Source organism: Leiobunum rupestre, chromosome 11, assembly GCF_980474605.1.
Source record: "Leiobunum rupestre chromosome 11, qqLeiRupe1.1.hap1, whole genome shotgun sequence".
In the NCBI taxonomy this organism is placed as follows: domain Eukaryota; kingdom Metazoa; phylum Arthropoda; class Arachnida; order Opiliones; family Sclerosomatidae; genus Leiobunum; species Leiobunum rupestre.
Genome location: NC_143394.1, coordinates 51,141,291 through 51,154,664, shown reverse-complemented (window position 1 = coordinate 51,154,664; position 13,374 = coordinate 51,141,291). Strand labels below are relative to the sequence as shown.

The 13,374-nt window shown below is 37.2% G+C and overlaps 2 protein-coding genes across 2 annotated transcripts; one reads left to right on the top strand and one right to left on the bottom strand.

The window, feature by feature from the left end:
• Window positions 1–2,754: 2,754 nt before the first annotated feature.
• Window positions 2,755–7,394, top strand: LOC149923236 (uncharacterized). Its single transcript, XM_090162373.1, has 14 exons — window positions 2,755–2,820; window positions 2,901–3,045; window positions 3,443–3,508; window positions 4,615–4,732; window positions 4,804–5,013; window positions 5,218–5,372; window positions 5,593–5,735; window positions 5,793–5,942; window positions 6,011–6,096; window positions 6,150–6,257; window positions 6,322–6,536; window positions 6,607–6,675; window positions 6,744–6,963; window positions 7,269–7,394. Exons 1-14 carry the CDS (start codon window positions 2,778–2,780, stop codon window positions 7,392–7,394), a joined length of 1,854 nt encoding a protein of 617 aa, XP_090018499.1. The 5' UTR covers window positions 2,755–2,777.
• Window positions 7,395–7,526: 132 nt separating this feature from the next.
• On the bottom strand, window positions 7,527–11,383 carry LOC149923235 (uncharacterized). The gene is made up of 5 exons (XM_090164017.1): window positions 11,306–11,383; window positions 11,041–11,247; window positions 10,861–10,926; window positions 7,781–8,244; window positions 7,527–7,714 (listed from the first exon to the last, which is right to left on the bottom strand). The coding sequence occupies exons 1-5, from the start codon at window positions 11,324–11,326 to the stop codon at window positions 7,549–7,551; spliced, it is 924 nt and encodes a 307-aa protein (XP_090020143.1). The 5' UTR covers window positions 11,327–11,383; the 3' UTR covers window positions 7,527–7,548.
• Window positions 11,384–13,374: the final 1,991 nt, after the last annotated feature.

The following is a 13,374-nucleotide window of genomic DNA, read 5'->3' as shown; positions in this document are numbered from 1 at the left end:
CAATCAGCGGCCATTAATTGACTACGGCAAGCCGCTAGCGCCATAGCATGGCGGTTAAAAATAGTAGAAGCTCAGAGGATTTTTACAGGATCCATCCGATCCAAGCTCGCAGAATTCCCATAGGTTTTTGCTGGAGTTTTTCACATGAACCACTTCAACGTTTTTGGATTTTTATTTAATGAAAGTGTTAAGATTTACTTGAACTTTTAGTTTTGTTTTCATATTTACTTATTATAAGTAATATTTAAATGCCATTGTGAGGAAGATGTATAAGATTTCGTTTTGGTTCGCTTTGAAAATATTTAAGCCTAGGCCTGACATAGGCCTAACTTTTAAAATAGCAGGCAATGTCAATGGCAGTTTTGGGAGAAGCAGTGACTGAAGGTCCTTAGTATTAACCTTTGTATTTAAAGGTTATTTCACATTTAAAGTAATTAATATTATATTTATTATTATGTTTGTAGAAACTTAGATAAACAAAAACCTTATGAAAGAGTAATTATATCCCAGAAAAATACATTACACTAAAGAATGACACTTATGACGAATTGATGACAGTCATTGAATTAAACAGCAACAATCATACTGATAATTGTCTTATTTTTTAAAACTTTACCTTCTATTTAATAATATGCTTTTTCTCTGAGAAGCTTAGCCAAGATAAATGTCTCGCACTCTGCTTAAATTCAACATTCCACTGTTAAAGGCACTATATCACGACCTATTAAAAAAAAAAGAAGAATTTTAGTTCTTTTTTTGGTTATAGATGACGCCAGAGTAGGATCGGACCCTCCAAGGGTTTTGTTCGTACTAAGGTGGTTATGTTCGCTAGATAGATAAGATAGGAGAGTCCATTTATTTTTTCAGGGTGGGGCATATCAAAAGATTGTCCCAAATCTAGTTTTAGAATGGATTCTTCTATAATAACCAGGTGTCCGGCTATATCAACGGGGGCTTTTACCGTTCCAAAAGTTTCAATAGAAGGTATTTGGAGGCGTGATTCTTGGAAGGGGGGACTGGAGAAGGCTCAAAGGGGGAATCGCTCGAAGGAGAAGTTGCAACGTGGTTTTGGGCATGATTTTTAAAAGAGTTGTGGAATGCCGAACGCGCGTTGTTAGTTTATATAAAGTAGCCGGAAATGGATAAGAATAATAACAAAAATAAGCAATATAAAGTAAATTTAGGACGGGAAGGATTTGAACGATGGACGGTGGAGAGAAACAAATTATCTCTTACAAATGCCCAATTTATTAAATATTTATTCCATAAATGGTGAGTAATTTTTTGTTTTATCCGCAAGGGCAGACATTTCCATTCACGCTGTTTAAATTAACGATATTGCGTTTGTGTTTATAGAAAATAACCTTTTATTAACTATATTAAAAAATGAAAACCCCAAGTGTTGAATAGCCCCCCCCCACACGATAATTTCTTTGATAATTAAGAGATGTAAAAACATAACTGATACGCGTGTTTGTCGAATTTAATGTTTCAATAATTGTTCTCAGAACCTCTCTCACCCTTTGAAACTCAATAGAACTAGGTAGTTTTCCTAAACACAATTTTTATTTATTTGCTGCTTTCGTTGAACCAAGAATGTATTTATTTATATTCAGGGAGAATGAATATGTCGAGATTATTTTTAGCGTATCTCCAATTCCACCCGTTGAGGCCCCCGGTATGCTCCTCCGCTTTAATAAAATCAAATAATACTGCAATCTCATTGGTTCTTAAAAATTAAGTTTTTCAACGCGATTAACGCTGCTGCGAGGACGCAAAAATAAGACCCCCTCCTTTTTTCCTCCTCCCTCCCCCTTAGCGTGACGGGGTTAGGGCCTCAACGTGTCCGTCGATGGTCTCGACATATTCATTCTCCCTGAGTATAAATAAATCATTCTTGGTTAAACTGAAATGTTTTATTAACTAAGAATATAATTTATATTAATTATTATTAAATCTTAGCAATTCTAAGAAACAAAGAAAGTCTAATAATGATAGTGCAATCTTTTAAAATCAAATACACTTAATTCGAATACATAGACCCAGTGGCGGACTGGGTCTAATATTTTGGGCTGCCAGAAGACAAAGGGCCCCAGCTTTAACTCTATCATAATTGAGGGGCCCACCTGCCATCGGGCAGGTTCACTCTGTGGCCAGTCCGCCACTGCATAGACCTCGTATAAGACTGCATCAACATAAATTGTGAATTGCAAGGTATAGTTCAGTAAAGTTCCCCTTCATAAGTTGACACCTACCAGCTGATAGGGAGTAAAGCTTCTAATACTGAAGTAATGGTTCTTCAAAATTGACAGCAGTTATAAAATAACCTTGGCCATCTTGTCGAAATGTTGCCTCCCCGCTTCAGCTGTGGATCCGTTTTCTCTCCAACTAAAGTGTTTATGAACTCATTCTTAGGCATTGGCTGAACTATTCCAGGGCAACATTTCAACAAGTTGGGCAAGCGTAAAGACATTTTATAAAATCAACTATTCCGACACGGCGAGCTCATCTGACAATTACATTACTTTTAATAGGCGATATTATAAAGTAAAATGGCCTTCTTGTTTTGATGGGAAAGTCTACCTTCCACTATGCTTCCATTAGCTTCCCCACCAAAGAGCCTATGAATTCATCCATAGGCTTTAACTGTACTATTTCGTCGTCCCATTTTAACAAGTTCAGCAGGCATATCCGACTTTATATTAGCGCCTATTCGCCCAAATAGTAAACGGAGTTTAATTAACAGGGACAAATATGAAACCTTCAACGTTACACAAATGACATTATTGAATTCCACTTGTAAATACTCAAGAAAACAAGGTAATGAACACAAATATTTAAAATTATGAAATATAAAGATAATTACTGATGATATTTACTTATATGTTACCAAAATTTAGACGTAAGTGTGCAAACAGAAAGTTTTCCTGATACGGAATCACTGAAAACCCCAACTAGAAATACATGTGATTTCACTATTTCTCGCCATTCAATTACGCCGGTGTCACGTTTCCGAAGAAGAGAAAAGAGTTCAACTCCTTTCACGTAAATTATCGATTTGAGAGTTTTTACCAGGGTCGTAGCTAGACAGGGGCGGACGCCACTGGCACATTAGGGTCTAGGGGCGCCAAAATATATTTTTTTCTGAAATTTTCGTTAAAATGGGGTCCGCAATTTTTTGCTAGCTACGGACCTGGTTTTATTTCATATTTTATTAAAAAATACCTTCATTGAGCCGTTGAAATATTTCGTAAACAAGTTTCTTTGACGGTAATATAAAACTTACAATTGTTAGTAAGGCTACATGAGATTTAGGAATCTCGTCCATTTTTTAAAACCACAATATCAGGGTTATAAATTTATAATACGCAATCTTTCTACGACTCCTCCCGTGCACTGTTTGAAAAATTATTAAATTAAACATAATTTCTGACTAATTTAGAACTTCGTTCCGTGAGAAACTAGCGGATATAAACTTAAATTTACCAAAAAGATGTTCTTCACTTTCGTAAGGACGATTATAAAACTTGGGTGTCCACTAAAAAATGAACCAGGGCGAATATCTCAAAATCTGTTTAAGGTACGATTTGGAAATTTTCAAGTCGTATACATGATGTAGGGGGAAACCTACTGCGAAAATGTCGATGGCCTTGAACCATGTATTCAAGGTCATCACAAAACTAACTCAAGAACCGTAAGGGTTAGAAAAATTGCCGCTGCTAAGCGCGCATTTCTCCCATTTTCATAAAATAAGCGAACCATTTCGACCTTTTCTCGAATAGTATACATAACTTTATTATTTCTAAAGAAAAAACTAACTTTGTGCTTACAAAAATAAACTTCGAATGAATATTAGGCTTAGCGTAAAATAAAATGTTGTTGTCATGACGACCACCATAATGAGTTTGTCTAGCAAATTTCGATGTAACACGAATTGGTTTCGAGTTATGTGCGTTTTCTTTCAAATTTCATTTTAACGACCTTTGTGATTTTGAAAAACTTACTATTGGTCAAATTCAATCGAATTAAAGCTAATTAGACCTATAATGTGACGTGAAACACTTTTCTAATTGGAACCAACTTTCTAACACTTACGGTTATCGCGTTCATTTTTGGATGACCTTGAAGACATAGTTCAAGGTCATTAAAATTTTTAAACTAAAGACCCTTAATCTTGATGAGGATGTGTAGCAAATTTCAGTACTCTAACACGAGTATCTTTAGAGTTATCAGCTCCCGAACCTCGCTTTCGACACGTTATCAACTTAACGACCTTATTGTTTTTCATCTAGCATTTCTGGGATTCCTATTGGTCAAATCTGATCAGTTCAAAGCTATTTGTACTTATAGAAGTCACTTGGAACACTTTTCTAATTGGAACCAACTTTCTAACACTTTCGGTTCTCGAGTTAGTTTTTGGATGACCTTGAAGACAAGGTTCAAGGTCATCGACATTTTCGCATTAGGTTTCCCTCTACATCTTGTACACGACTTGAAAATTTCCAAATCGTACCTAAAACAGATTTTGAAATATTCGCCCTGGTTAATTTTTTAGTGGACGCCCTGTATAGTTCAAGTCGATTGTCTAATAAAATTTTCGAATCTATCTTCCAGGACACCCGAAAGAACACCACATGTTGATAATTCCACTTTTATAAGCCCAACCGGTGGCATTTCTTCAGCCTTCAACTCTCCCTTGCTAGTTGAGAATACAGCACATTTAACTAATCAGGTACACTATATAATAATTGAAACACTAGCCTCTGAAAAGATAAGTAATCTACGGGATCGCATTTCTTATAGGTTAATAAAAACTATGATTTTACGTCAAAAGATGCAGTACAGGAGAAATTGGCTATTGTATTCCTCTCTAACATTGAGGAATTAGTGAAACAAGCTTTTGGGTATTACTGTTATTGTGGTGTAATCCTCGAATACAAACATACTTTTCATGGTACAGCGATCATTTTAAGTTGGGAATGCCCTTTAGGTCAAGGCATTGACCATAAATCGGTATTTACTTTTTTGCGAATGAAATTGAATCAGTCCCTAAAAAATGAATTTTACTGACCCTATTTTAATAATAAAAACAACCTCAATATTCATAAAAAAAATAGGGTTAAAAATATCTTTTTTCTGGGATCGGCTAATTCCATGCCCAAAGTTTTAATAATGTCATTTCAATAACCGAAATCAAATAACTAATTTTTTCAAAAGGGAAAGTGGTACTCCCAAAAACGTTTTCATGGGATATTTGCCGGAAATATTAAAGTTGCCAGTGCAATATTGTTATCAGGCAGCGAATTCCATAAAATGGATAAAATGGCCAAATTCTGTAAACTTCAGTTACTTTCGGACGATAGCTTTTACCGGTTAGTTATCGTTTTTTACTAATAATTATTATCAATTTTATGTTATTTCAAACATAAAAGACTAAAGAGTGTCATCGCTGCCTTGTGATTTCATGTCCTTATAAATAATAATTTAATTATAGACCAAAATGGTAACCATGGTCAAAGCCGTTTATGGCGATATTACTGTATACCGTTCTTGTACCACTATAAAATAAATTAAAGAAACCAATTTTTTTAGCTATCAAAAACATTTCATGCAACCAGCGATATCAAATTACTGGAAATTACTTCAAAATCGTGTTTTTTCTGAACTAAGAGGGCAAGAATTAGTTGTTGCTGGGGATGGCAGGATGACTTCGCCGGGTCATTGCGCAAGCGAATGTACATACACTGACATTGATGTTAAGAGCAAAAAAATATTAGTTGTATGCAATATAGATGTTCGCCAAGCTAATGGTAAAAGCTCTGCAATGGAGCTAATTGGATTTAAAATGGCAGCTAAGGAGATAATGGAAAAAGCCGGTGAATACGGAATAAAAATTGTAGAATTCGTCAGCGATGCCCATTCTCAAATCAAAGCTGAAATGAGTAGATATTGTTTGAAATATAATTTTGTCATAATACATCAATATTGTTAATAATTTAAATTTCAATAGATAAACCAGATAGAACTTTGAAGGATGCCTTTTTATCATTAGACATTTGGCATGGCGGTAAAAATCTCCTAAAAAAAGTCATCGAGGTAATAATCGTAATATACGCAAGTGAATTCAGAATCCAAACAATTTCTCTTAGGCATCACGTGCTAAGAATTGTTCGGCGTTAGCCGAGTGGGCCCCAGATATTAGAAATCATTTCTGGTTTTGCGCAAGGGAATGCGAGGACGATTACGACCAACTATTGGTAAAATGATATTAAAAAACTTTAAGCATTAAATATTTATTAAAATTATTAAATAAATATAAAGGCTAGTTTTCAAAGTTGCCTAAACCATGTGATTGATTATCACGAATGGCAAACTGATTTCGGAGCCGGATTTGCCTGTGCCCATGAAATGCCTTTACCAGAAGAGTTGCGAACGAAAAAATGGTTAGAAGATGACTCTCCTGCCTACAAGGCTTTAACGAGCATTGTTCAAAATAAGTATTTCGAGAGAAATATGGAGTATTATGTTAAATTCAGGTGCGAGCGATTATGTTTACCCTTTCGCTAACTTTCGTTGTTACATGTGGTTTACAATTCTATTACATAGGCACACAGGAATTTTGGAGAGTTTCCACAACCAAATACTAGCGTATGTTTCGAAACGCAATGCTTACATGTAAGTATAAAAACCAAATCGAGTTAATTTTTCATCACCTCTTAGTCTCAAGCAATAATATCATTTAGGTGGGAAAGTTACAATGCTAGAATTTTACTTGCCGCAATCGACTACAACGAGCATGCAAATAGACCCCAGGCTCGTTCAAAAACTGGCGAACGTCAATTCAGAATGTTTTGGAATAAAAAGTCTAAATCGTATAATGTTGGAAAAGTGTTTGTAGCAAAAACCTACTCATATATTGATAAATTAACAGAGATGGTTTTTGATGCAAAACAAAATCACAAGGTTCGAAAAATCTAAATAAGCCTCTGTGGCGTAGCGTGAGGGCCGCAATGCGGGCGGCCCGTGACCGACCGAAAGAGGAACCTTTTGAAATTTTATCTACTTAACTTGTTAGATGTAATAGAAGCCCAGCCGAACGTGCATCCTTTTCCCCGCGAAGACTTAGATCAAGCACCTCAACATAAGAGGCACAAATTAGGGGCCCATCGTCTTCGGTTGCAGGCAGGCCCAAAATTTGACGCTACGCCACTGATAAGCTTTAATAGAAATCTTAATACATGTTTTGGCTACATCTTTACAACTTTTAGGGAAATGTTTCGGACCCAAAAATATTAGACGAGACAGACCCACGGAATATATGTAAACATATAAGTTTACAAGAAGAAATACCTTCGAAACAAGACGTATTAGAAAAGCACAAATCAAGATTTTAATTTCAGTTATGTAATAGAAAGTACAATTAAAAATGTTTTAGAGACGTGATAATTATTTTTCGATTTATTTTAGTTGCATAAGTGTTACTAAACATGGTATACAGTGTAGTAAATTTAGTAAAAAACCACCCGCATAATGATGCAAGAATAAATGTTAATATCCTTGTACAATTCTACCTTGTTTAAATCCTTGGTAGATTCCATCTGTTGAAGGAAACACCCTCCTAATCGCTAATACGCAGCAAGAAGGGATAACAATGAGATTACCAGCCCCAAGTCGCCCAAAATTACTGAGTGTATAGTTTCGATACGCGTGATAGCTAAGAAAACAAAAATAAATTGAAGATATTTAATTATTATACGTGCTTCTTTAGCTAATTACTTACCGAAAGTTTAGATTAGAGGCGTTGAGACCCCTGTGCCTTGCGTTTTCGTGCCTGAACCTCATGCTAATTTGAAGAACAGGCTCATATTGGCACATCAAAAAAAAGAGTGGGTTATCCGTGGCGCAAGGCCTTTGCCGGCAACAGACGTCCTCTATTGCTAGTGGCATTACTCGACAGTTGCCACAAACACACTTCCTTTTTTTTTTGCCTTTATACGAACCTAACGGCTCAGGCTCTTCGTCGCCATTTTGACTTTCCACAATTTTCTGACCATCAAGTTCAGCCGAAGTTGCGGCTACTGCTTGACCTGATAGTTGGTTAGAAGTCTCAGTTTGGTTAGTTATTGTTATTTCTCCAGTTTCTTCAGGCACCTCATTTAAAATGGAGAGAGACTCAGGGAGACGGGAAGCTATGTACACGAAAAACCTTTCCAGAGCTTCCCGACTGGCGAATCTAGCCGCATTCTGAAAAGAACAATTCGGCCAAGGCCGTGATATTAGTTCCACATGGATGAATTAATTAATTATTCTGTAAGCCTTCGAGCGGGTTAAAAGACTTAAATCTAGGGTCAGACTTCAGCTTCTTAACTGTATTAAAAGTTTGAGCCCCGTAACTCAAATCCAATGAACTACGAAGATTATTAATTTTTCTCTAAGCCTTGGCGTTTGTCAAAAGGGTTAAGCATAGCGTCAGACGCGAGGGGCTAACCACTCTTAGAAAGTCTGTACACCGGATTACGCTTAGATTACCACTGCCAAAGGCAGGGACTTCAAAGATTACGCGTAGTCCCATTAGTACAGTCAAAGGTACGGCTCTGTACACCGATTACGCGGAGTCAGACGTACGTTTGGGTTCAGTATCTCAAATCCAATAGAAACGTATCTATTAATAACGCTTTACCCGGGATATTTTGGGAACTTTCGTACTCTGCGTAAATCAACGCTCAAAATAGGAAAAGTTGGGCTATTGCGCCCCCTGTTTACCTGACAGAGCTGAAACGTGCACACAGTGCAGAGGTATAGCAGTAATATAATTTAAAAAAGGAACGGAATTTACAAGTCAGTCGAATCCAAAATGATAAGACTGCGTAAAAATGCTAATCCTTGGTTAAATCGAGGGGCAGTTCACTCCCATGATTAAATCTGCGCTCTTGGCCGATTAAATCCGATTAAATCATGACTAAGCCGATTAAATCGTGATTAAAAAAATTAAGTCATGATTAAGGCGATTAAATCTGGATTAAATCATGATTAAAAAGTTTAATCGTGAGTAAATCGGATTAAAAATCTAATCGTGAGTAAATCGGATTAAAAATTTAATCGTGATTAACTCGATTTAATACCTTTAATCGGATTTAATCCGATTAAATCTGCGCTCCAAAAAGGAGTGAACTGCCCCTCGGGTTAAATTAAAATTGAGTCTGGTAAATTTAGGGTAAATGTCTAATTTCGGGTTAATGTCTAATTTTCGGTAAATTTAAATACCCAAAATTAGAAATTTACTAATAATTAGACTGCGTAAATCAACGCTCAAAATCAGAAAAGGGGGGATGTAGCGCCCCCATATAAATTACAGAGTTGAAACTTGCACACAGTGTAGAGGTATAGCAGTATTATGGATTAAAAGAGAAACAGAATTTAAAAGTTAATCTTATCAAAAATTATAAGACTGCGTATTTTTTAAAAAAAAGTGTTTAATGGGGTCGGAAAGAAGGGGTTGGCAAATCGCCGTTAACTACTTTTAACCCGCGGAACTCCAAAGTTAGCAAAGTTACAGGGTAAAACCGCGTATGGAAAGTTAGCGAGTTTTGATTTTCGCGTTCCGTATTATTTTTCGGTTTTGTTTCGCGTATTGAAAGTTAGCGAGTTTTGCTTTTCGCCAGTATTCTTTCACGTATTGAAAATTAGCGGGTTTTGCAATCTTAGTGATATTTACCGGGGTACTCCCCATTTTTCGTTTTTTCCCAAGTGATAATGACCGTTCTCCCCCCTTTTCCCATGTGATAATTACCGGGGTATCCCTCCCACTTTTCCCATGTGATAATTACCGTGGTACCACTCTCCGCTTTTCTCCATGCTAGAATGTCCGTAGTACTCCCCTCCCCCTTTCCAATGCGAGAATTTCCGTGGTACCCTTTTCCCCCGCAAGAATAACTCAAACTCGCAGTCGTACCAAACCCCTCCCCCCCCCGCATCCAATGGCTGATGCATAAAGGCCACGGGACTAGCGTACGCCGAGAGTCACGGGACTTTCAAATCGGAACGACCTCGAAACCTCCCCCCTCCCTGTTTTCGACCCCCCCCCCTCCGAATTTCGCGGTGGAAAGAGAGAAAATTTCGGGTGTATTGCGGGTTGGGACAAACACAGCCGAACTCTCAGGGGCGACAGATTTTAAGTATTTTTAAGAAACTGACATTTGCGTCACTTTTGAAAATTGGTAATAAAGAATTTAAAAACCCAATCAGAAATCGAAGCCGACTCGATGTGAAAAAGCGAAACACAGCGTACGTACACAATGCCACGCGACCCTGGCGCCCGTAACGCGCGCGCGAAAAGCGTCAGAAAATCGAGAAATAAATCTCCAAAATCAGTTGACTAACGAACCTACCAACCTACCTACCACCCAACCAACAGTTTTTTATTATATAGATATCATGTGAAACTAAAAACTTTAATATAGCTTATAGCATAAGTAACATAATAACCATAAGTATGACAATAAACGAGATTTACAACGAAACTGATTTACATAGTTATTGCGCAATCAAGATGTTTTACCAGCACTTTTTCTCGGCGCCACAAGCTCAAGTATGTTTTATTTGCACGCAATCTTCAAAACAAAGCCAAAGCCCCGCGCGACTCCAGAACGTGCTCTCCAATATTAGGATTAAATTTTTATCAAAACGTAATCGTCAAGGAGAGCAAGTTCCTAGTCCAATTTTGAAGAGAGTATCAGTGCCGAAAAAAGGTTCGGCAAGAAAATTAGCATTAAAGCAATACGAAGTGTTATGCTTATTGGCATTATGTTACTTATGCTTCCATAAGTACATAAGTAAACGTAAAAGTTAAAAAACTCTAACCTCTATATTTTCGTTGTATTTTGCTACAGAGTCTAAGCCAGCATCGGCTGAAGTCCGTGAGATTTCCTATAATAATTTATTATAAGTAGCAAAATATTGATAATATCAAGAATCTATTGACGTACTAACAATATGTGTTTACAGCTTCAGCCTGTCATCACATTTTTACTTTTACCATACCTTTGCCTTTTCCGATGGTTTTGGTTTTACGATAAGTTTTATTTTTTTGAGTTTTTTTCGGTTTTGCAAGATCCCGGTTTTGACTTTCCCTCCAGACTTCGCCTTTTTAATTGTTGGACCTAAATTTTTTTTTTCAAAATCATCTTCGATGTCCTCGTCTGGTTTAAACATATCCAAATCACTATCTGACTCCTCGGACAGTTCAACCTGTAAATATCAGCATATAGCATAATTTAACATTTAACTAAAAAATATAGGCACTCACATAATGTTTTTCATGGTCCATAGTTGGAAAATTTGGAGACGTGACTAATTCATTACTTTCCGTTCCCTAAATTTAAGAATTTAAAAATTGAACATAATAAAAAATAATTAAAAATAATTCCGATTACTTACATTTATAGATTTTTTTCCTCTATTTGTAACTGGTATTTCCTTGTTGTTTGAACAGGGAACCTTTCCGGGAGAACATTTACATAGCCCTGTGCAATTTATCCCCAATGCCCGGCACGGACAACCACCTCTCCCAGCGGCTCTTCCGCAAGAGTTCCTACACTTGCAGGGAATTAAATCTGATTTATCTATTACCATATCTAATGGCATGTCCGCGACTTCTTCCATAATAAAAACAGGCAGAAATCGAATGAACTGAAGTGGTTAACTAGAGTAAAAGCGTGTAACGATTTTATGGTCAGAGCCCAATATTCCGCCCCGGCCAACTTATTATATACCGTTAGCATTTAAAATTAGACTAAACTAAAAATTACTATACATAAAGATTTAATCTAATCTAAATGATACACTTAAACCTATGATTTAAATTTAATAATCAAGGATACTACGAGTTTAAATGAAAATTAAGAAACGTTTAATTGAATACTAAAAATTGTAGTACGGTTAAATACTAAATACACTAAGTTATCTAAAATACACTAAATACTTAAAATATACAGGACTACGTCTACTGGCTCTCAGGATAATTAAAAGGGGAATGATTCGAATCATTTAATGAAAACGCTCTATTGCTCTATAGTCTTATACTTAGCTACTATGCTCTATTACAAGACTCTATGGCGATAGCGTTCAAGTTCTATTGTTCTTAGAAATTCATTCTACTTATCTCTCGGCGAGTGACTTCTCGGTGGCGAAGACTTTGGTGATCACGGACACGCGGCTCTCCTTGATGGATGGCCGGGCGATTTTAGCATCGGTCCTGCTCTTCATGGTCGGGGTTCCCGGTTGGATAGTACGGCGAGCGTCCAATTTCATCGCGCGTCCACGATGATACTTTTAACGGCATTCATAGCTACATGTATTAACGCGGAAACCTTCAATCTATTACAGCTAGTCCGAGTTCAATTCCACAACCTTTCGGCATCGAATGGCACGACACAATCTTGCATTTTCCCGCGCATTCTCGGTTTTTAACATCTCGTCTAGTTCTCTGTTTCACAACCGCATCGAGAATGTACCAGGGGTACCGGAAATTAGCAAAGGGGTAAAACATGGGGAAAACCTTTTCTTGAGCCAGTGACGTATCAGGGGGTACAATACTATTGAGAGCCAGCGAATAACAAAAAAAGGATATTCTTTGGAAATTCCCTATCTTGGAAACATATTTTAACAATGACCTCGCGGAATTAGCTGGCCGGGGTGGATATTGGTCTCTAATACATTTAAGGAAACAAGTAGTCGCGTTAAAGCGCCTAAATATTCGTTATACTTCCCCCCAACTAGTTCCGAACGTCCCGAGAGGACACAAGTTAAAAAAAAATTGAGGGAATGCTGATCAATGGGAGACTTGCCTATTGCTTTCTTGAAGTGCGAGACCTAAGAGTCATTGGATGCGTATGGTAGTTATCACTATCGGAATCAGACTGATCCGGGGAGGGTGGGCGGAGAGGTTCACCAGCAGGGGCGTCACTGTCACGACCGATAAATGGTTTCAATTGTCTAACGTGATGTGTGCCTTTCAATAACACCCCAGTGTCTACTTTCTGAAGCCTATACGTGTGCTTAGATAGTTTTTCACAGACCCTAAATGGTCCATCCCATTTTGGGGCTAGCTTGGCGTTAATCTTATTTGCAGCTGAAGATTGTATGTGGGTTTTCTTAAGGACAAGCTGATCTATATTAAATTCTCGGTCGACCCTTTTCTTGTCATAAATTTCAGCCTGACGCTCCTGTTCTACCTTAAGATTAGCCTTAGCTTTTACAATAATGTCTCTAATTTTTTTAGCGAACGCCACCACTCCGGTTGGCGTAATTTCTAGAGTGACGTCTATTAAGTCGTCGGTATTGGGTATTGGTTCCCCGGGCTCCCTAAGTTCCCGT